The 22,479-nt window shown below is 38.9% G+C and overlaps 1 protein-coding gene across 3 annotated transcripts in view; it reads left to right on the forward strand.

The window, feature by feature from the left end:
• The first annotated feature begins 3,192 nt into the window (after window positions 1–3,192).
• Window positions 3,193–22,479, forward strand: part of ino80 (INO80 complex ATPase subunit) — a 65,165-nt gene continuing 45,878 nt past the window's right edge. For 2 of the 3 annotated variants that reach the window (XR_007967968.1, XM_052096516.1), the window contains exons 1-18: window positions 3,193–3,311; window positions 8,060–8,115; window positions 8,936–9,110; window positions 10,729–10,889; window positions 10,971–11,038; window positions 11,612–11,752; window positions 11,836–11,956; window positions 12,044–12,246; window positions 12,360–12,413; window positions 16,453–16,656; window positions 16,739–16,937; window positions 17,066–17,133; window positions 17,258–17,461; window positions 17,594–17,674; window positions 19,439–19,534; window positions 20,247–20,306; window positions 20,403–20,545; window positions 21,383–21,467. Coding sequence is in view for 2 of the 3 variants with exons in the window: in XM_052096516.1 (XP_051952476.1) it covers window positions 8,968–9,110; window positions 10,729–10,889; window positions 10,971–11,038; window positions 11,612–11,752; window positions 11,836–11,956; window positions 12,044–12,246; window positions 12,360–12,413; window positions 16,453–16,656; window positions 16,739–16,937; window positions 17,066–17,133; window positions 17,258–17,461; window positions 17,594–17,674; window positions 19,439–19,534; window positions 20,247–20,306; window positions 20,403–20,545; window positions 21,383–21,467 (2,031 nt within the window). In the remaining variant the exon portion in view is untranslated. The remainder of the gene's footprint in view (window positions 3,312–8,059; window positions 8,116–8,935; window positions 9,111–10,728; window positions 10,890–10,970; window positions 11,039–11,611; window positions 11,753–11,835; window positions 11,957–12,043; window positions 12,247–12,359; window positions 12,414–16,452; window positions 16,657–16,738; window positions 16,938–17,065; window positions 17,134–17,257; window positions 17,462–17,593; window positions 17,675–19,438; window positions 19,535–20,246; window positions 20,307–20,402; window positions 20,546–21,382; window positions 21,468–22,479) is intronic. The other variant, XM_052096517.1, reaches the window with a different exon arrangement.

Consider the following 22,479-nt stretch of genomic DNA (forward strand, 5'->3'; position numbering starts at 1 on the left):
CCCGCTACTTACTAGGTCCTTGTCACATGGCTTGCTGTGCATGACACTCGCGGAGACTCACAACATGTGGAGGCTCGTGTTACTCTCCGCGATCCACACACAACTTACAACACTACCCATTGAGAGCGAGAACTGACCACGAGGAGGTTACCCCATGTGACTCTACCCTCCCTAGCAACCGGGCCAATTTGGTTGCTTAGGAGTAAGGCTGGGCGATAAAATGGTATGGGTATTTATCGACGGTACACCTTTATCGATAACGATATAAAACATTTTCAATATAACGCTCGATAGTTTAATTTAAATGCATTCAAATATAAATAGGCATGAAGTTTTGTTGCATGAAAAACCCTCAAGCATGCGCTGTCCCTGGATCATAAACAGCCTATCATATGGCTTGATAAAGGTGCATGCTATGAGTGACAAGCAAACAATAACCAAGTTGCATTGCTGTGGGGTTTGGTTGCGCCATCACCATGTGACATCAGAACACATGCGAAAATGACTGCCGTGCCTACCGGCAATGAGGAGATAATGAATTAAAAAAAAGGACATGTCTGCTTGACAGTGTGGTTTCTTTACATTTGACCAACATAAGAAAACCGTTGTGTGTAACCAACATCAGAACACTGTGGTGTGTAAGCAAAAAAAACATCGTCCCGGCTAATTACGGAAACACAAGCAGCTAATTATTTAATCACTTTAACTGCTTCCACCCTTTGGAATATGCAGCATGTCATCCACCACAACCTACATCTAACCCACCTCAACAAACAACCCACAAGCAGTCCACGATGGTGAGGTACTTGGCAACAATGCCTTATGAGAAATCCTCCAAATGATTTTTGTAACATTTTATTAATTCAATAGTTTCTTTAACAGTTATGTATTTCATCTTCATATAATATAAAATAAGATATTTGTTTACATTTTATTTTTTACTGTTAAAACTAAAATTATTTTTGGTTTGCATTAATAGAGTGGGTAAATTCAAACCTTTTTTCTACTGGTGTTTGTTTAAAAAAGGTTATTAAAATGTAGCAATAATTATCGATACCGAATGATATGAAACATTATACCGTGATACATTTTTTATCTGTTTCGCTCACTTAGGAGCCCGGGCTGGAGTCACTCAGCACACCCTGATTTCGAACTCGCGATTCCAGGGGTGGTAGTCAGCGTCTTTACTCGCTGAGCTTATTTAAAATGTACTTAATTGCATTTTGTTGCATTATTATAGTCATGTTTATTGTATGCAGCAGAAAGATAATAAATGATTGCTTCTATTTGACCTAACCTGTCAGTGTGTTCTAATGGTCATTCTTCACTGGTGTAAAGATTTAAGAAAATTATTTCCTCCTGTAGAATAAAATGTGCCTAGTCTCTGATGAAATTGTTTAGTAGTTTTTACCTGTTTTGTCTGTTGATATGAATCGTATTTTTATATCTCAGCCAACTTGAATATGTTACATTTTTAGCTAACGTGTATTGGTATAAAATCAAAAGTAAATGACATATGTTCAATGTGCTAAAACTATAACAAGAATATAGGCTCGTTCGAGATTAGCAAAATCTGCGCAGCACCGATCACCGTTGATCACCGCGAGGTGCAAGCCGGTTACAAATGTGTCACAAGTGTGGTCTGACTTGCTCTAATGTCATGCTGACCTATGCCTGCAGCTGTGCCAGGGGGGTGCAGTTGGGCGCAATTGTATGGGATCAAAATCCTGTCAAAAGTATTGCAGTCACGGATCCAAAAATAATAAGCATGAATCAATATATATAAACATTTAAATATGCTGCAAAAAAAATAAAACAACAGAAAAATTAAACAAAGTCATCAGAACTGCAAACAAAATCATGTTTTCCATGGTGGTATTACTGTTTTTTGTGCTTTCTGACAATTTTGCTCATTTTTTGTACACTTGGTTTTCCAAACATTACGAGTAGGGTTTCGTGCAAATCAGGGGACGTTTTGCATCCCCTTTGGTCCACTAGTTTTTGATTGACGACGACTCAAGCCAATCATTCAAAGAGGGGAGGTGATGTCACTCCAATGTGACTCCCGACAGCTGCTGCTCAATCGCCCAATTTCACATTTTTATAGATTGTATAGCCTAACAATAAATTCACAGGGCCCATTTGTGGTTGTCTGTCTTTATTAATCATTTACACTTAAATTGGTCCTGCAACATATAACAATACAAATAGTAAACTGGAGACCTTTTAACGTAAATGCATCAAGATATTGTTTTAAGTTGTCAAGCATCAACTTAATCTTTCTGTTAGAAGCTAGTTACTTTCACAGCTTCGCTAACACTTCGGGTTAGCAATAGGGATTGAGGGGCGGTGCGCAATGTAGAGTAATTTCATGTCACAACACAGCAGATCGACAAGGGTTAAGGGCAATTTAGATATCTGAAAATATAATTTTGACAAGTCAAAACTGAATTACAGATATCTCTAATCGTCTTTGTGGATGTGTGACGTGATAATTGACGAAATCTCTTATCCCATTGCAGATATCCTAAATGGAATTTCGAACTAGGCAAAATATGTTAACAGATATCTTTAATGTTCTTTCTTACTAGACAAATTATAATTGTAGATATCTCAAATTAGCATTCTGACTAGCCAAATTATAATTGTGACTCGTCAAAATACAATTGTAGATATCTAAAATATAATTACGGATACTTAGACAAAATCTTTAAAAGCCAAACGGCTTGCGATAGAAGTGAGTCCGACTTGACAGCACTTATTTCACACCTCCCCTTACTGCAGCCGTCTATTCTCGTCAAGGCGAAGCGTTTGCCATCTCGAACAAGCAAGTTTACTTTACTGCAAATCGCACTCACGCGATATTTTGAAGAAGCTTTCGGAAAGTATTACGTCATGAGACCTTCGGCAACTTTCGTTTTTTCTAGACACAAGAAGTAGAGTTCAGATAGCCACGATGACGTCCTCCAAACCTCCATTTAATTTGTAATTATTTAAATTCGAACTATTGTCTACTGAAAAAGAAACGCATAGTTATTTTTTCTACAAGTAATTTACTGGGATACAGTACCTAAATACTTATAAGGCTTTTGCCTTCACTCTATAATTGATTCGAACGCCTGTTCCCCACTCTGTCCTCGCCATGGCGCCGTGTCCCTGCTCTCTCAGTTACTGAAAGTGGCCGCCTCTCTGCTGCTACCGACTCTATGCTCACTGTCTCTCTCCTTGCTCAGAACCGCCATTTTGGAGACAGAGAGCTGAGAGTCGGCCGCAGCAGAGACAGAGCAAAAACGGCGGACACGGGGGACAAGGTGAGCTGACGTTGATGTGAAATATAGTGGGGGAGCAATGGGGAAGATGGCCGGAAGGGAGAAAGAATTAGAATATGGGAATCGGAGATCTGGCCTCCTCGACACCCGCAGTCCGTAGACACGAATAGAGAGATATGTGACGGGGCAGATGGTGCTTGACCTCGTGTGTAACAAGGCCACACAATATTTAAATTAATTTCGACAACTATATCTACCTACATTTCTTTTGACAGAGGTGGTGGCCTTAAAGAGACAGAGCCCATTTGAAATACTCAAATAATCTCTGTTAACTTGCCATAATGCTAAATCTTATAAAATACATGCAAGGGTAGCGATAATAATAATAAAAAAAGCTGCCAGCTAGGCCTCCATTTAAAAATAAAAGCACAGCCAGTCATTGTTTTTGGGTAGTAGCTTAAATTTCCCGGGATATAGTTGCTGCCCATGCATATCAAGGCTGTGTTGCTCACGAGCAACATACAGTAACCCTGGATTTAGATTAGCAAACAGCACTGGCTATATACTGACCGAGGCGCTTAGCTTAAGCGAAACCTAGCCAGCTAATGTTGCTAGCTATCAGTTTACTGCAATATATAAACACAAGTCTGTCGCACATACTGTGTAAACAAACAGTTAAGAGGAATGCAATTTTGCCCATGTTGTATAGTAAGTCTTCCAGGCACCTTTCAAAGCTAATCAATACCGCTTTGTTATCGAGGTATCGTCATTAGACTATGCTTTCTTTGGATAGGTAAACTGTCGATTGTCTCAGTCAGAGGAATCACTGAAACCAAAATTGAAGAGTCATCTGCCGTTTACAGTTGTACACATGCGTGTTTTGATGGTGTAATTATAGTTCTGCATGCATAAAAACCCAATAAACAGCCAAATTATTCAACTGAGAGTAGTTTAATTAGTAGTAACACATAACCTTTGAAATACGTGTCAACCAGGATTCGTTAATAGTTTAATGTAAGTACTTAAAACACGAGTGATGCCAGTGCCAGGGGTATGTTTAGGGAAATGCAGCTCTGTGAAAATACAACAGTTTTGTATAAGCTACAATGTTTTGCATTGCTTTAGATTTGAAGTGGGATGAATTACTTCATGTGTAAATCCATAGGTACATTTTCTGTGACATCATGCATTTGTAAGGAAATAATATTTGAAATATTCTTGAGAAAATGGTGCACTCATTTTTACAGGGGTCAAGAATAAGGCAAAGCAAGGCAAGTTTATTTATATACCACATTTCAAACACAATGGCAATTCAAAGTGCTTTACATAAAAATGATAAGAAAATACAACATATATACACATTTATTTAAAAACAAATTAGGAACATGAAATAAGAATATAATGTTTTACAATAAATAAAAATAATAATAAAGAGATTAAAAAGAATAAAAAGGAATACAGAAATAAATGATGCAGTGCAATCAATAAGTGCAGCACAGTGTTCAGTGAATAAATGCACATCTAAACAGATGTGTTTTCAGTGTAGAATTGAATGTGACTACTGTTGAAGACACCTGACCTCTTCTGGAAGCTGGTTCCAGCTGCTGGTGGCATCATAGCAAAATGCTGTCTCACCTTGTTTTGAGTGATCCCTTGGTATTTCTAACTTGTGTGATCCTAATGATCTGAGAGGTCTGTTTATGTTCAGCAAGCATATCTGCAATGTATTTAGGTTCTATGCCATTGATTGATTTATTAACGAGTAATAGTACTTTAAAGTAAATTCTAAATGTAACGAAGCCAGTGTAAAGGCCTGAAGACTGAATAATATGCTCAGATTAGAATTTGGTTCTGGTTACAATCCTGGCAGGTGTCTAATGTTGTTTTTGGGAAGTCCAAAGTCCACTGCAGTAGTCCACCCTAGTGGTGATGAATGCATGACATTTCTCTAAGTCTTCACTGGATACAAAACATCTAATTCTTGCTATATGTTTAGATGACGGTAGGCTGATTTAGTTATTGCTTTGATTTGACTACTGAAACTAAGGTCTGACTCCAAAATGACACCACGATTCTTGACTTCATTTGTTGTCTTTAGGCGCTTGGATTCACAATGGGAATTTTGCCTTTGTTGCAAAACACAATGACCACTATCTTGTCGTTGTTTAACTGAAGGAAGGCACATCCAACTGTTGATTTCATCAATGCACTTGCACAGAGAGTCTGTGGGACTGTAGTCATTTGTGCTAGGTAAATCTGGGTGTCGTCTGCATATCTATGGTTCGCAATGTGGTTCTTTTTCATAATTTGGCCTAGTGGGAGCATATATAGGTTGAACAAGAGCAGTGAAAGAATTGAGCCTTGTGGGACTCCATACGTCATGTATGTTCACTCAGATTCATAGTTCATATGTTCACATAGTAACCTCTCCCATTTAGAACTGACCTGAACCAGCTGAGGACTGTCCCAGAGAGCTTTTCCCAGTTTTCCAGTCTGTCTAGGAGAATGTTGTGGTCAACAGTGTCAAAGGCAGCACTGAGATCTAGTAATACCAGCACTGATATTTTGCCTGAATTAGTATTTAGCCGATTATCATTAAGTATCTTTATGAACTCTGTGCTGTGATACGGTCGGAAACCAGACTTGAAATTGTCCTAGAAGCCATTCGAGTTTACGAAATTGTTCTGCTGATTCAAAAGGGCATGACATTCCAAAAGGACTTTGGAAATGTGCCTGAAAGGAGTGAGGCATTGACCATTTCTAACAGATCTTTTTTCATACAGTCACACATTTTTGAAAAATTATATGTGGAATGTCAAGATAGCAGGTCGACGTTTTAAGATGCTGTACTCTTTCTTCCAGGGTTTGTCATCAATTGCCTCAAAATCAGACATCGTGACTAATTTCTGAAGTTTTTGTGGTGGGTTCTGTTTGTCCTCAGTGCAACATGAGGATGAGCTGATCACCATTTTAACAAGGAATGTTGTACTTGCCCTGGACATATTTTTACTGACCCCACAACACATTTAATAAAACATTATATTAATAACAATACATTTGACTTTTTTAGCAACATCACTTAATATGTCAGAAATGATTTTTAAAATATTTTTATTTAACATTTTCTTCACAAAAAAACAAGACAAAAATGAAAACATAATGCAATAATATCAGGCCGAATAGAGCAAGGCAAGTGACAGTTCCGTTAACTGCCTGGAAATTTCACACACTGGTCCTGGGACATTGGAACATCCATATTGGTGAGCCCTGTCTTAAACACATGCAATGAAAATGAAAAGCCCAGAGCAAGCAATGCCACGCACAAGCTTGAGATGACAGATCTGCTGTTATCATATTGATCATCTTTGTTGTCCTGAAGAGGCTACATCCTGCTCTGATAATGAAATGCATTCAGTATTATATTAATTATGCCTAACAAATGTATATGGCTCAAACCACCTCATTTTCTTTCAGTCTCTTCCAGTATCCCCATGTGTACATGCATTTGTGTCATGCTGTAAATTGCACATTATAATACTTTCCACCATCACATAGTAAACTTATGCATAACTTTCCATAGCGAGTGATTGATATACATAGCTGAATAATTACTTTTCTAATTTTCTAATATGAATTACAATGATTGGCTGCAACAGTTGTCATCCAGTTTTAAATATTAAGAATTTTTTCCACATTTACTTTTTTATTTTCCTGTAGAAGAGCAGACAGATTTCAAGCCAAAATTAAAACTGTTAAAGGGGTCATGACATGGGTTTTTTTTTATTGTATTATTATGTTCCCTTAGGTGCAATTATAGTATTAATATATTTTTTTTTAAGAAAAACTTTTAAAATCTAGTGATTTATGACCTTTTCCCACCCTGTTTCTCATCCTCTGATTCAAACAGTCTGTTTTGGGGGCGTTTTCCATTTAAGACTTCAGTGTTAACGCCCACTGTTATGATTGGCTAACGTCAGTGCCTATGTATCAATTATTGACGCCCCCAGCCAGAACAATATGCAAGTAAACTAAGTAAAAACACTGTGATTATTCATAATGAATGAAATTGCGCTTTAAAAAGTAGTTTAAAGTTTAAAATAGATTACTTACAGTTTGCGTTGTCGTTGTTCCCAGAATAGTCGGCACGGACTTATCTTTGAGCAACAGTTTTCTGGCAAAGCCAGCATCATATTGAGATTTGTTCTCAAAACAGTCATCCTTAAAATGTACAGAACAAACGCTTAAGTTAACACTGCCGTGACTGGGACGTCCGCAAAAAATAAACTGCATCCATTTTTCCCTGACGTCTGGATCTTTCGGCAGCTTATTCAGAGGTTTTGTTTGACCACAGCCAGGAACAGCACATCTGTGTGGCATCGTAATTTTCCTGTGCACAAGTAGTCTCTGTCAGAGCTCGCTGTCCATCGACTGAACACTTGTGAGGCGCACGGCGATACTGAAATGAGCGTAGTTGTCTTGCGCTTAAAGCGTAGTTATCTTGTGCTGGAGGCGGTCATATGCAAACGCTGGTACGTCACTTCTAACCGTCACGTCACTTCTAACCATGAATCCAGAACAAGCTGTATTTTGAGCTTGATTAAATAAATGATTCGTTTAGAATGGGGAGGACGTCTTAAAATATTAAACTTGCAGGACGTTTTAATGATACAAAGACCTCTTATATACCAAAAGATCAAGGCAAATTTGGTTTCTCATGTCATGACCCCTTTAATAGTTGAATTGTGTCCCTGTAAATACTTAAGTCATAATCAAATCCCTTTCCATTTCAGATTTATCACTTGCGGGACACTGTACATTGTGCATTATGAAGTCTCACTCTCCAAAGGTACTGTTTTTTGGTGGTGTTATGTTTTCACCACTGTATTTCCATCATTGTCTAAAAACAGAGCATATTTTCCATGTTCTTGGTAGACTTTTTAATAGCATTCTGATGATTACCTGACTTTTAGTTAAAAGAATAGTTCCCAAAAAAATGAATATTTTCTCATAATTTACTCACCCTCATGCCATCCCAGATGTGTATGACTTTCTTCTGCAGAACACGAATTAAGATTTATAGAAGAATATCTCCGCTCTGTAGGTCCACACAATATAAGTTAATGGTGACCAACATTTTGAAACTCCAAATAGCACATAAAAACAGCATAAATGAAATCCATAAGACTCCAGTGTTTTGATCCATGTCTTCGTAAGAGAATAATCAATTTTGGGTGAGAACAGACCAAAATGTAAAAAAAATGTCACTTTACATCTTGACACCAGCAATCTCATTGGCAATCATATCAAGCTTGATTGCACTTCCTATCAACATCTAGCGCTCTGCACACGCAACAAGCACTAGGATATGTAATCAAACTTGAAATCATGATTGTGCCTAGAGTAAAAATAAGTTACATTTCCAGAACTGTTTGGAAGGCATGAATTAATCGTCTAGATTTATTACTTTTATGCTGCCTTTATGTGCATTTTGGAGCTTCAAAGTTCTGGGCACCATTAACTAAATTAAATGTAAATGTAAAGTAAATGAGAGAATTTTCATTTTTGTGTGAACTATTCCTTTAAGGAATGACCTTGCACTTCTAAGTTGTATGTGTGGGTGGGAGGGAACACTATGTAACTAAAACACTTTTGGTACTTCTTTGCAGTGATTGCCATTTTGGCTCCTGTACCTCTACCTATGGCCTCAGAGCAGGATGGCGTGGGAGATGCCACATGCTCAAAGTTGGCCAAACCACTTCACCTGCAGTACCTTGAGCGATCCCTCCGCCTAGACACCTTTCTAAGGCAGACTGCTGCTATTTTTAACCAGAACATTTCGAGGTACATTTTAAATCCTAAATCTATGGTCTTTTGTATACCCTTTATAAGTATTTGGGAAAATTTGATTCTAAGCCCCTGTTTAGATTCATTGTGATGTGTAAATTCCTATTAAAAGTCTGAAAATGTGTGTGTATATATATATATATATATATATATATATATATATATATATATATATATATATACATATATATACATACATACACTGATCAGCCACAACATAAAACCACTGACAGGTGAGGTGAATAACATTTATTATCTTGTTACAATGGCACCTGTCAAGGGGTGGAATATATTATGCAGGAAGTGAACAGTCAGTTCTTGAATTGTACGTGTTGGAAGCAGGAAAAAGGGCAAGCGGAAGAATCTGACAATGGACTTTCACAAGGGCCAAATTGTGATGGCTAGAGGACTGGGTCAGAGCATCTCCAAAATGGCAGGTCTTGTGGGGAGTTCCCGGTATGCAGGGGTTTGTACCTACCAAATGAAGGACAACCGGTGAACTGGCGACAGGGTCAAGGGTGCCCAATGCTCATTGATGTGTGTGGGGAGTGAAGGCTAGCCTGTCTGTCCGATCCCACAGAAGAGCTATTGTAGCACAAATTGCTAAAAAAATTAATGCTGGCCATGATAGAAAGGTGTCGGAACACACAGTGTATCGCAGCTTGCTGCATATGGGGCTGCATAGCGCAGACCGGTCAAGAGTGCCCATGCTGACCCCTGTCCACCACCAGAAGTGCCTATAATGGGCATGTGATCGTCAGAACTGGACCATGGAGCAATGGAAGAAGGTGGCCTGGTTTGATGACTCCCTTTTTCTTTTAGATCATGTGGACAGCCAGGTGTGTAGTTTACCTGGGGAAGAGATGGCAGCAGAATGCACTATGTGAAGAAGGCAGGTGGCGGAGGCAGTGTGATGCCCTGGGCAATGTTCTGCTGGGAAATCTTGGGTCCTGACATTCACGTGGATGTTACTTTGACACGTACACCCCTTCATGCAACAGTATTCCCTGATGGCAGTGGCATCTTTCAGCAAGATAATGCGCCCTGCCACACAGCAAAAATTGTTCAGGAATGGTTTGAGGAACATGACAAAAGAGCTCAAGGTGCTGACTTGGCCTCCACATTCCCCAGATCTCAATCCGATTGAACGTCTATGGGATGTGCTGGACCAACAAGCCCAATCCATGGAGGCCCCACCTCCAACATACAGGACTTAAAGGATATGCTGCTAACGTCTTGGTTCCAGATACCACAGGACACATTCAGAGGTCTTGTGAAGTCAATGCCTTGACGGGTCAGAGCTGTTTTGGTGGCACGAGGGGGACCTACATGATATTAGGCAAATGGTTTTAATGTTGTGGCTGATCGGTGTATAACATGTAGTTCTCAAAGACATCCACAGCTCTACGAAATCCATATCATGACAGTCTTGATGTCCCAACCCTGTTTGTGATTTTTCGCTGTTTTATTATTTGTTTTAGAATGTTTTTCTCCATTCTCCCAAATTCCTAAAGCTAACGGTAGATGTTTTCTTGGAAATATTCAGTCAGCCTGGGCAGAAGACCTGTGCCGATTTGTTTCAAATTGTGTTTGTCTGTGTGCTTCTCTTTTTCAGTGATGATAGTGATGATGGTTTGTGCGAAGGGTCTTCTCTGGCCTCATCTAACCCACTGCTGGCAGTGAAAGAAGATCACATCAACCCAGAGGAAGAGACCAAAGATTCCTGCAGAGATGGAGAAACAGTGTGTGAAACACTCAACGGAGCTCTGTTGCCAGGTGCAGTACCTGATGATCTAACCCCTCACTCATGTATACATATGTTATATAGCATGTGAAAGCTCAAACTGTCATCCACAGAGCCCAAAGCTGACAAGGCCAGTCTGTATAATTTCTCCAAACTGAAGAAGAGCAGGAAATGGCTGAAGGTATGGATAAAGTACTGCAGAAATGATTCTGGGACAAGCTTTACCCAAATCAAATCCTTGCTCTTCAAAATAAAACAAAAAAATTATTCACAGTGCAGCAAATAGGGTCCTGTTTACATCCGGTAGTAACATGGTTTTAAAAGTGTATTTCAAGTAGAGGGTTTCTGATTTTATAAACCCTTTTTATGAGATTTATAATACATAAGATTTACTGATTAGATGGTTATTTTATTTTAAAGATGCACATAACCAGAAAAGTTTCAAGCCAAATGTTTACAATGTTTGATTGACAGGTGGGTAGGTGGACCTTTGATAATGTCTGGGATGCATCAGGATGGATAGCATTTAGGCTACAAATGTGATCAGATGTGTTTTCGATTTTTTTTGTGTGAATCGATTACAAACCATTTTGGACCTCATTTAACCTGTATTTAGTGCTATCCACTTGATCAGATAATCTGAGACAGATCTTAATATCAGGAATGTAAACAGGATCAAGGGAAAGGATTCATCTTCTCTTTCATGTCTATTGCTAAGCAGTCTAATGTTAGGAAGATTGTTTGTGAATTACAGGGCATCTTGCTAAGTGATGATACCACAGATTCAGACTCGGATGAGTCTGGCTTCACACTGTCACGGGAAGAGCTGCAGGACATGCTGCGCCTACACAAGTTCAGAAAACTCCACCAGAGCAAGTTCCACTCTGACCGAGAGGTAGGACATGCTCACAGAGCTTGGGATAGCTCCATGGATAGCTTCATGGAAATTTTATGTAATGTGTATATGTGTGTTCACAGCTGCAGCACTATCAACACTACAGCACAGGCCTCCTGTCCACACATGATCCTTTCTATGAGCAGCAGCGCCATCTATTGTGTGTCAAGAAAAAGAAAATCAAGGAAGACAAGAAATGTAAGGGTAAGCGTAAAGGAGACGTGAGGATTCATTTAGCCCTGCTTTCTGATTATACGAACACTCCTATATCCTTCCCCTGCTTTTATATAGCCAAGTTAAAAAAGATGAAAAAGAAGAAGAAACGAGGTGAGGAATTCTCCATAGAGGGTCGGCCACATGTCACTAAAATCTTTGCCAAGTTTTCCCATGATGCACCTCTTCCCATGATTAAAAAGAAGCACTTAACCATTGAGCAGCTTAATGCTCGAAGACGAAAGGTCTGGCTCACTATTGCCAAAAAAGAAATCCCAAAGGTATAACCATTTTCTTTGGCCATTATTTTTCATTTGCCTTGAGTTTTGTGGCATAGACAGTACCAATTTCTACTGTCCCTGTCTCAATCTACATATTCATTTTCTCCTTTCAGGCATTTAAACAGAAAGTCTCAGCAAGGAACTTTGTTTCAACCAATGCCAGGAAGGTAAGAAATGTACATTTAAACACACACACACACACACAAATTACAAATTATTTTACCAGCATAACAATTTGAATGAAAAATTAGAAAAGATTGCATGAATTTCAGAATGTCTTAGTATTTGGTATGCCCCTATTGCTTTAACTACAGCATGCACCCGTACTGGCATTGACTCCACATGTTTGTGCAAAATCTATTGAATGTCCCAAAGAGCATCTTGTATACCTCAATAGAAGCAAGGAAACTGATCTTTTGTACAAATTAGTTAACATGTCAACGCCTCAAATTTGCTTGGTTCGTTAGTGACCTAGAAATAGTGCAGAATCAAGGGATAGTTCACTCAAAAATGAAAATGTTTTCATCTTTTACAAAATCTCATGCCATCCTTGATGTTTATGACTTTCTTTCTTCTCCTGAACACAAACAAAGATTTTCAGTAGAGTAAATATAGTATATCTTAGCTACAGTTGTCGCATAAAATATTGGCACCCTTTGCAAATATGAGCAAAGAAGGCTGTGAAAAAAAAATCTGCATCGTTTATCCTTTTGATCTTTCATTAAAAAAATTCACAAAAATCTAATCTTTAATTAAAGAGAAACTATTGAAAGAGGGGAAATATCTAATTATTAAATAAATATTTTTCTCCAAAACACATAGGCCACATTTACTGGCACCCCTAGAAATTATTATGAATAAAATATATCTGAAGTATATTCCCATTCATATTTTAAATTTTTTAGTGCAACTGGGTGACTAGGAACATGAAATTGTTCAGCCATGACTTCCTGTTTCAAAGGGGTATAAATATGAGGTAACACACAGGCCAAATTCCCTTAATCATCAATCACAGTGGGTTAGACTAAAGAATATAGTTCTGATGTGAGGGAACAGGTGTTTGAGCTTCACAAAATGGGAAGTGGCTAAAGAGAAAATTGCCAAAGCATTGAAAATACAATAATTAACATGTTCCAATTAACTGGAGATGTTAAGAATTGGCCTGGAAAAGGACACGTGTCTATATGGTCTCCATGCACAGTGAGGAGGATGGTTCAAGTGGCCAAAAAAATTCTTCAAGGATCACAGCTGGAGAATTTCAGCAATTTGTTGGGTTTTGGGGTCAGAAAGTCTCATAAATAATATCAGACCTACATCACCACAAGTTGTTTGGGAGGGTTTCAAGAAAAAAAGCCTCTGGCCTCATCCAACAACAAGTTTTCCAGACACTACTGGAACTTCAAATGCGACCAGGTTCTATGGTCAGATGAAACAAACAAAAAAAAAGAAGCTTTTTGGCAGCAAACACCAGAGATGGGTTTTGCGCACACAGAGATAAGAAGTACCCAATGCCCACGGTTAAATGTGGTGCTGGATCTTTAATGTTGTGGGGCTGTTTTTCTGCCAGAGGTCCTGGGCATCTTGTTTGGATACATGGCATCACAGACTCTATCAAATACCTACATATAGAAAATCTAAACCTGGCTGCCTCTGCCAGAAAGCTTATAATGGGCCGTGGTTGGATCTTCCAGCAGAACAATGATCAAAAACAAACATCAAAATCAACACAAAATGGTTCACTGACCACAAAATCACGGTTCTGCCATGGCCATCCCATTCCCCTGACCTGAACCCCATAGAAAATCTGTATTCTGTAATCTGTAAAAAGTATTGAATAAAAGGGTGCCAATAATTATGGCCAATGCTTTTTGGTGGAAAATATGTATTTAATAATTAGATATTTCCTCTATTTTAATTGTTTTACGTCAATCAAAGGTTAGGTTTTTGTGATTTTTTTTAAATGAAAGATCAACAGGAAAAACAATGCAGATTTTTTTTCACAGACTTCTTTGCTCATATTTACCAAGGGTGTCAATATTTTTGGCCACAACTGTATGTAGGTCCATAAATTGCAAGTGAATGGTGGTCAGAATTTGAAGGTCCAAAATGCACACAAAGGCAGCATAAATGTAATCTCCAGTGATTAAATCAATATTTACAGTTGAAGTCAGAAGTTTACATACTCCTTAGCCAAATACATTTAAACTCAGTTTTTCACAATTCCTGACATTTAATTGTTGAAAACATTCCCTGTCTTAGGTCTGTTAGAATCACTATTTAAAAAATGTGAAATGTCAGAATAATAGTAGAGAGAATGGTTTATTTAATCTTTTACTACTTTCATCACATTCCCAGTGGGTCAGAAGTTTACATACACTTTGTTAGTATTTGGTAGCATTGCCTTTAAATTGTTTAACTTGGGTCAAACATTTTGGGTAGCCTTCCACAAGCTTCTCACAATAAGTTGCTGGAATTTTGGCCCATTCCTCCAGACAGAACTGCTGTAACTGAATCAGGTTTGCTGGCCTCCTTGCTCGTGCACACGTTTCAGTTCTACCCATACATTTCTATTGGATTGAGGTCAGGGCTTTGTGATGGCCACTCCAATACCTTGCCTTTGTTGTCTTTAAGCCATTTTGCCACAATTGTGCAGGTATGCTTGGGGTCATTGTCCATTTGGATGACCCATTTGTGACCAAGCTTTAAATTCCTGGCTGATGTCTTGAGACGTTGCCTCAATATGTCTGCATCATTTTCCTTCATCATGATGCCAGTGCACCAGTCCCTCCTGCAGCAAAGCACCCCCACAACATGATGCTGCCACCCCCTTGCTTCATGGTTGTGATGGTGTTCTTCAGCTTGCAATCCTCACCCTTTTTCCTCCAAACATAACGATGGTCATTATGGCCAAACAGTAAAATTTGTGTTTCATTAGACCAGAGGAAATTTCTACAAAATATAAGATCTTTGTCCCCATGTGCACTTGCAAACTGTAGTCTGGCTTTTTTATGGTGGTTTTGGAGCAGTGGCTTCTTCCTTTCTGAGCAGCCTTTCAGGTTATGTCGATATAGGACTCGTTCTTCTGTGGATATAGATACTTGTCTACATGTTTCCTCCAGCATCTTCACAAGGTCCTTTGATGTTGTTCTGGGATTGATTTGCACTTTTTGTACCAAACTACATTCATCTCTAAGAGACAAAATGCATCTCCTTCCTGAGCGGTATGATGGCTGTATGGTCCCATGGTATTTATACTTACATACTATTGTTTGTACAGATGAATGTGGTACCTTTGGGCTTTTGGAAATTGCTCTCAAGGATGAACCAGACTTGTGGAGGTCAACACTTTTTTTTTTTTCTGAGGTCTTGGCTGATTTATTTTATTTTCCCATGATGTCAAGCAAAGAGGCACTGAGTTGGCCTTAAAATACATCCACAGGTACACCTCCAATTCAGTACACCTCCTATTGGAAGCTGATTGTCTAAAGGCTTGACATCATTTGGAATCTTACAAACTGCTTTTTACCATTTGTCACATTTTGACTTTTTAAAAATGAACCAATCCATGTGTTCAATCCATAAATTTGAGTATTATAGTTTGCTAATATTAAATCTGTGGAGTGGTTAAAAAATGAGTTTTAATTACTTCAACCTAAGTGTATGTAAGCTACTGACTTCAACTGTTAATTCTTTCTTAATATAAATTCTTGAAAAAAACCTGCCCAGTAGCTGGCACAAAGGATGCAAATCACCAAAAAAAAAAGACATAAATATTGATCTGTTTCTCACCCACACCTATCATATCACATCTGAAGACATAGATACACTATGACACTAGAGTTGTATGGATAGCATTTATGCTGCTTTTGGACCTTCAAAGTTCTGGCCATCATTTACATGTTTTGTATGGACCTACGGAGATGAGATATTTTTCTAAAAATTTCAATTTGTGTCCAGCAGAAGAAAGAAAGTCATACACATCTGGGATGGCATGAGGGTGAGTAAATGATGAGAGAATTTTTTTTTTTGGGTGAACTATCCCTTTAAGTAGTTCTTGAAATGTTTTAAAAATCCTAAATCTCTATTAATTTAAGGTTAAGATTTTAAACCCTAGATCTCAGACTTTTGGAGCCAACTGTATGTTATAGTCTTCGTGGACATTTTTGAAGATGTTTGTTGAGTGTTAGCATGTGTATTCGTATCCAGCTGGCCCATCAGTGTATGCGTGAGGTTCGGAGGGCTGCGATCCAGGCACAGAGGAACTGCAAAGAGACATTGCCACGGGCACGCCGCCTCACTAAAGAGATGCTGCTGTACTGGAAGAAGTACGAGAAGGTGGAGAAGGAGCATCGTAAGCGTGCTGAGAAAGAGGCTCTCGAGCAACGTAAACTGGACGAGGAGATGCGAGAGGTATCAATGCAGACACTATACATCACAACCCACAATTCACTGAGAAGCACTTCCTGACCGTTCCTCCCGTGTGTCCAATCAGGCTAAGCGACAACAGAGGAAGTTGAACTTCCTTATCACCCAAACAGAGCTGTATGCTCACTTCATGGGGGGCAAGCAGAATGCAGCAGGGGGCGATAGCACGCAAGACGACATCCTACGCAAGCTAGAAGACAACACCGCCCAGCAACAGATTGACATTGGTGGAGGGGTTATGGTCAATGTTGGTCAGGAGGACTATGGTTAGCCCTTATCCTCTCTAGGATAAATGTATTAGTTTATTACATGAATCTTATGAAAATGCATTTTTACTTACTGTGCTTAAGAATCGTGTGCTTTGGAATTCATGTTCCATGCTTTTTTCTTGCAGACAGTGAAAATTACAAGTCTCAGGCCCTTACAAATGCAAAAGAGGCATACCAGATCCACCAAGCCAGGGTAAGTGGCAGTCTGAAGATCAATATAATTTAAATGTTTGATCTTCTTTATTACATGTTCACTTCCTGATTTCTGACTTTCACTTTCAATTAACTATTCTAATTATCTTCTCTTTATTCTGTAGACCAGACTGTTTGATGAGGAAGCAAAGGACAGTCGCTGTGCCTCTCTGCATGTGACTAGTGTGTCTGGCTTTGGCGAGAGCTACAGCTTATCAAACCCATCTATTCAAGCAGGTGAAGACATCCCCCAGCCCACCATGTTTAATGGAAAACTCAAGGGCTACCAGCTCAAAGGCATGAACTGGCTGGCCAATCTGTATGAACAGGTATGTAGTGATCAACTGTATTGTAATCAAATACAGTCTCTGACTCTCATGCATATATCTGCATATACCATATCTTTACAGAGTATAAAGATTAGGATAACATATGTCTCTCTGTCCTATTGTCTCTCACAGGGCATTAATGGCATTCTGGCAGATGAGATGGGACTTGGAAAGACAGTTCAGAGCATTGCTTTGCTAGCTCATCTGGCAGAGGTAAGCAATACCATCAGAACACTTATAAGATCTAGGGCTGTACAATATTCACTAGGGGTGTAACGGTTCAAATTTATCACAGTTCGGTTTGTATCACGGTTTTAGGGTCACGGTTTCGGTACGGTTCAGTATTATTCAAATAATATTGGGCTTGGGTAGCTCAGCGAGTAAAGATGCTGACTACCACCCTTGGAGTCGCGAGTTCGAATCCAGGGTGTGCTGATTGACTCCAGCCAGGTCTCCTAAGCAACCAAATTGGCCCAGTGGCTAGGGAGGGTAGAGTCACATGGGGTAACCTCCTCGTGGCCGCTATAATGTGGTTCTCGATCTCGGTGGGGCACATGGTGAGTTGTGTGTGGATGCCCCAGAGAATAGTGCGAAGCATCCACACGCGTTAGGTCTCCGTGTTAACATGCTCAACAAGCTATGTGATTAGATCCATGGATTGACTGTCTCAGACTTGGAGGCAACTGAGATTCGTCCTCACATTTTTTACATAAATTACCAGTATGCGGCACTCGCGTCGAGCAATGTCGGCAAACAGTGCCTATTTTTTAAACGTTTTTTTTGACCATCGCTGTTGTAGTTGACTGCATTTTACTGTGATACATGTTAGTAAGGGTGTTTAGGTGTAGATGTGAAAGTCTTGTAATTGATGTTGGGGCAGGGCAGGTTTATTCTCTTTCCCTCATCAGCACTATTCAGAATATTGTGGCTGTTTAGCCATTTTAATTGGTTGAATTACTCCATAGCGCTTTAAAATGGAAAATTCTCATGTACAATTCAAATGTGGGAAGCCCAATTTAATCGCACATGTGAGTTGCTTGCACAGCGCAACTTCAGGCTTCAATCACCCCCGTGTCCTACATGAGAAGCATATTTAGCGCTTATAAAGCAAGATGAATATCTTAAAGTTCTGCATCGCCTGACAGAAATGCATACGGACGTGGCTGGAATAAAATTTTTAAAATAAAGGTGCATTTTAAAAAATAAATACATCGATGTTGAGGCGTTGAATCGAGGACATCATATTGTTTGTGAGTTGATTGATGCATCAATCCTGATCCATGAATCGTTACACCCCCATTAATCAACATTATAACAAATGCTGTCGATTGAGCTTAAATTGTATTGAATCCAGAATATTAATTTAAGCTATTTCAGAGCAAACACATCAATATCAATATTGTCAAAAGGCTGGAAAATATTGCTATATTATTAAGCTACATCGCCCACCCCTACCATCATAACATGGTCACTGGGTTTACAAAACTTGCTCTCTCCATCCATAATGTATCGCCCAGCCAACAAGTTGCACTTGAAAAATACTGTATTTCCCAATCACCTGGCTTTTAGATCCAAAATCTGGAACAGGTTTATTTTTTTGGGAATATGACACTAGCTTTATGTAAACAGTTTTCTGTTCAGCTTTCCTGTTCTATCGCATTCATTTCTCCAAAACAAGCCCCCAAAAACCACAAATCAGTTGTTTGGCATCAGTATGCACTCTGCAGCTGTCTCCGCTGCCCTCCATTACTTCCAGGACTCACAAAAGGAGGAGGATACGGATTTGGGGGAGTTTTGGTATTTAATATGAAAGCATAGAGCTGTGGGCCCATAGGAAGCCATGTTAGCATGTTACCTCGTTTTTCAGTTCCTGTTTTGTCTCCTCTCTCTTTCTTTCCCACCATCTCTTTCTCCATCCCCTTCTGCCTACTGTACCTGCACATGTGGCTTAATTTGTGTCTGTGCTCTGGCGGGCAGAGGGAAAACATCTGGGGGCCGTTCTTGATCATCTCCCCAGCCTCAACACTCAACAACTGGCATCAGGAGTTCTCTCGCTTTGTCCCCAAATTCAAGGTGAGTGTGGCAGCTGCACAAGGAAACACCTGGCTGAAGCCATGGAATCCTTTACATCTCCCTTTCTCTCTCTTGCGCTCTCTTTCTGTGTCATCTCAAACCTTTCATAAACCCATTGACCTGGGTTTATTTTCAGAACAATGGAAAATTTGTTTTTTCTTGCCCTTTGCATATTTTTACTGTAAGGAAACGCATGACAGATAGTTGCACTTCTGGTCTGGTTTGAGTGATGACACTTCAATACTTAGGGGGCAGTGTTGTATAATTATTAGTGCTCTCCACTAAACTCAGCAGTCTAAATATGAATTTCCTTCCAGTCAGACTTTATCCAAGTTGTGCAAATTATCTGTGTCTAAAATTCCATCCACAATAATAGCATGAGGTTTACAAAGAGATTAAGAGTATGAAATATAATTTGGACTATTTGGCAATTTGAAAGGACATTTTCCACTTTTATTTAATTTGATCAGTTGAAGAAGAGTTTTCATTGTCAGAAATCAACTTTTTTATTAAGGAGCAACACATTGTCCTCTTGAACTGATTTTCATGAGCATTTTTCTATAATAAAAAAGTCACAACTAATTATGTAAGCATTTTTCCCCAAGCCCTGGTTAATTTCTGACTCTAAACATTTTTAACTAATTATATTTCATATGTTATCTTAATCTGTTGATTAAGATTAACTCATCTGTTGTCTCATTCTGTCTCATAGGTGCTACCGTACTGGGGAAACCCTCATGATCGTAAAGTTATTAGAAAGTTTTGGAGCCAGGTAAACATGTCACCTGTATTCTTCTAAAATGTCAGATCAATTAGATAAAATCATAATTTTAGTCAATTGTATTTTATAATATTCTGGCCCTCGTAGAAAACACTGTATACCCAGAATGCACCATTTCATGTGGTGATCACAAGTTATCAGCTGGTGGTGCAGGATGTGAAATATTTCCAGAGGGTGAAATGGCAGTATATGGTTTTGGATGAGGCCCAGGCATTGAAAAGCAGCACCAGGTAATTATCACTGATTTACTGCTTTGATAATGTACAATATTCCTGCTGTTTCAATATATGCTATAACAAAGGTATAACATTTCAAAACATGCTGTCTAGTTTACAACTTTGCCTTATATATGAAAAAAGTGTCTGATTTAGTCTTAGACCAGTTTGGGATTTTCAATGTCAGATGATATCTAGAGAGCAGGGTGGCCAATGATCGATATAATGTTGATATTGGCCTAGTCCATATATTGATCTAACACTGATCTGAATTCCTAGAAAACAGAGATCATTTTACATATACTTCAGGAAAATTAGCTGGATCACACATTACACATTTCTTTTGCAAATACCTCTATGAAATGTAAAAAAAAAAAATCCCTCGAATTTAAAAAAACGTATTGGAGCTTATAAAAAGCTTCAGAGAATCTACAGTACTACATCATCTCAGATTTTCCAGACTTAGGGCTAACTAGTCAATTTTTATGACACTATGTCTGGGCTGGAACCCATCAGAGACTGAGAGCCTCTCAAGCTCTGAGTGTGACTTTGTGCCTTTCTGGTGATGACAGCACATGTGCCAGCAGCTTCTGTTGTGGTGCAACATGATTTATTGCCCAATCACAGTCTTGACTGAGCGTCAAAGCATCTTTCATGAGCTTTCAAGACACTTTTGTCTCCATAATCAATGAAAGACTTAACTGAGTCTGAGAAAATGCGCTGAAGAGAATCCCTGTGGGTTTATGAGTAGTATGAAGCACTGTTGTCATGTGGAGAGTTATATCTTCCATTAAGCTCAGCATGCTACTTGCTTGGGAGGTCTTAAGAACTGTGTCTGGTTCTTCTTGGCAGTGTACGATGGAAGATTCTTTTACAGTTCCAGTGCAGAAACCGCCTTTTGCTAACAGGGACGCCAATCCAGAACACAATGGCTGAGGTGAGTCAATCCAGAACACAATGGCTGAGGTGAGTGTATTCACGTTAGGGCTTGGTATCACCAACAACGTCACGATACGATATGCATCACGAAACTGAGGTCAAGATACTATGTGTATTCACGATACATGTTAATTTAGTGTAATTTTGTACATGTTAAGTGATTTGCGCTACCCTTGCTGTAGTACAAAATATTCTGATTTTAAAGTGTGCTACAGGTAATTAATTCAAAGCCTCTTGGCTTAAAAAGCTTGAGTCTCAACACAAGTCAAACACAACTCACTTCTACACACTGTTCTTGTATTCAAATGAAGAGTTGTCATCATAGCAAGAAACTTTAAGTACATTTAATAGAATTCATATAGCCTATATTTTAGACCACATTCATAAATACACAAGTAGAGTAACATATTATAGGCAGTGCAAAATATTCTGTGCTAGTTGTATCAAGTGAAAAAACATTTTAGCCTCCAATTCCATTGTCTTAATATAGTTAGTCTAACTAACCCTTGTATGTGATATCCACATGTGTCTGCAGATCTTTGGCATGTTCCTCACCTCAGTTGAGAGCATAGTGGGAAAGTCATAGTTTGGACCCAGTTTTATCAGCTACTTCGATTTTTACAGCCACCTTTACCCGAAGCATACATATATATATATATATATATATTAGTCGATAGGCTATTCACAAACCATGTACAGTAAAATGCAAACAGCTGGATTTAAGGTCCCTGATATATTTAATCAAATCGAAGAAAGAATGGGTAATCTAAAACAAAATCTGGCCAAAAATAAGGTGTTTGGTGGAGTTTTGGTGGTTCGTAACAGCTCACTTGGGCAAACTTTTAGGCAAACTTTTTTGGAAAATATCTTACTAGATGCTAAACACCTTCTTACTGCCATTGGTCCATTTCATCTACTTTGAGGCCAACAAATAATATTTGTTCATGGTGTTCAGTCAGTTAAATATCAGTCAACATGAACACATTGGCATTAGGAATGTAATGGTACAC

The sequence above is a fragment of the Xyrauchen texanus genome, chromosome 28 (assembly GCF_025860055.1).
Source record: "Xyrauchen texanus isolate HMW12.3.18 chromosome 28, RBS_HiC_50CHRs, whole genome shotgun sequence".
NCBI lineage: Eukaryota > Metazoa > Chordata > Actinopteri > Cypriniformes > Catostomidae > Xyrauchen > Xyrauchen texanus.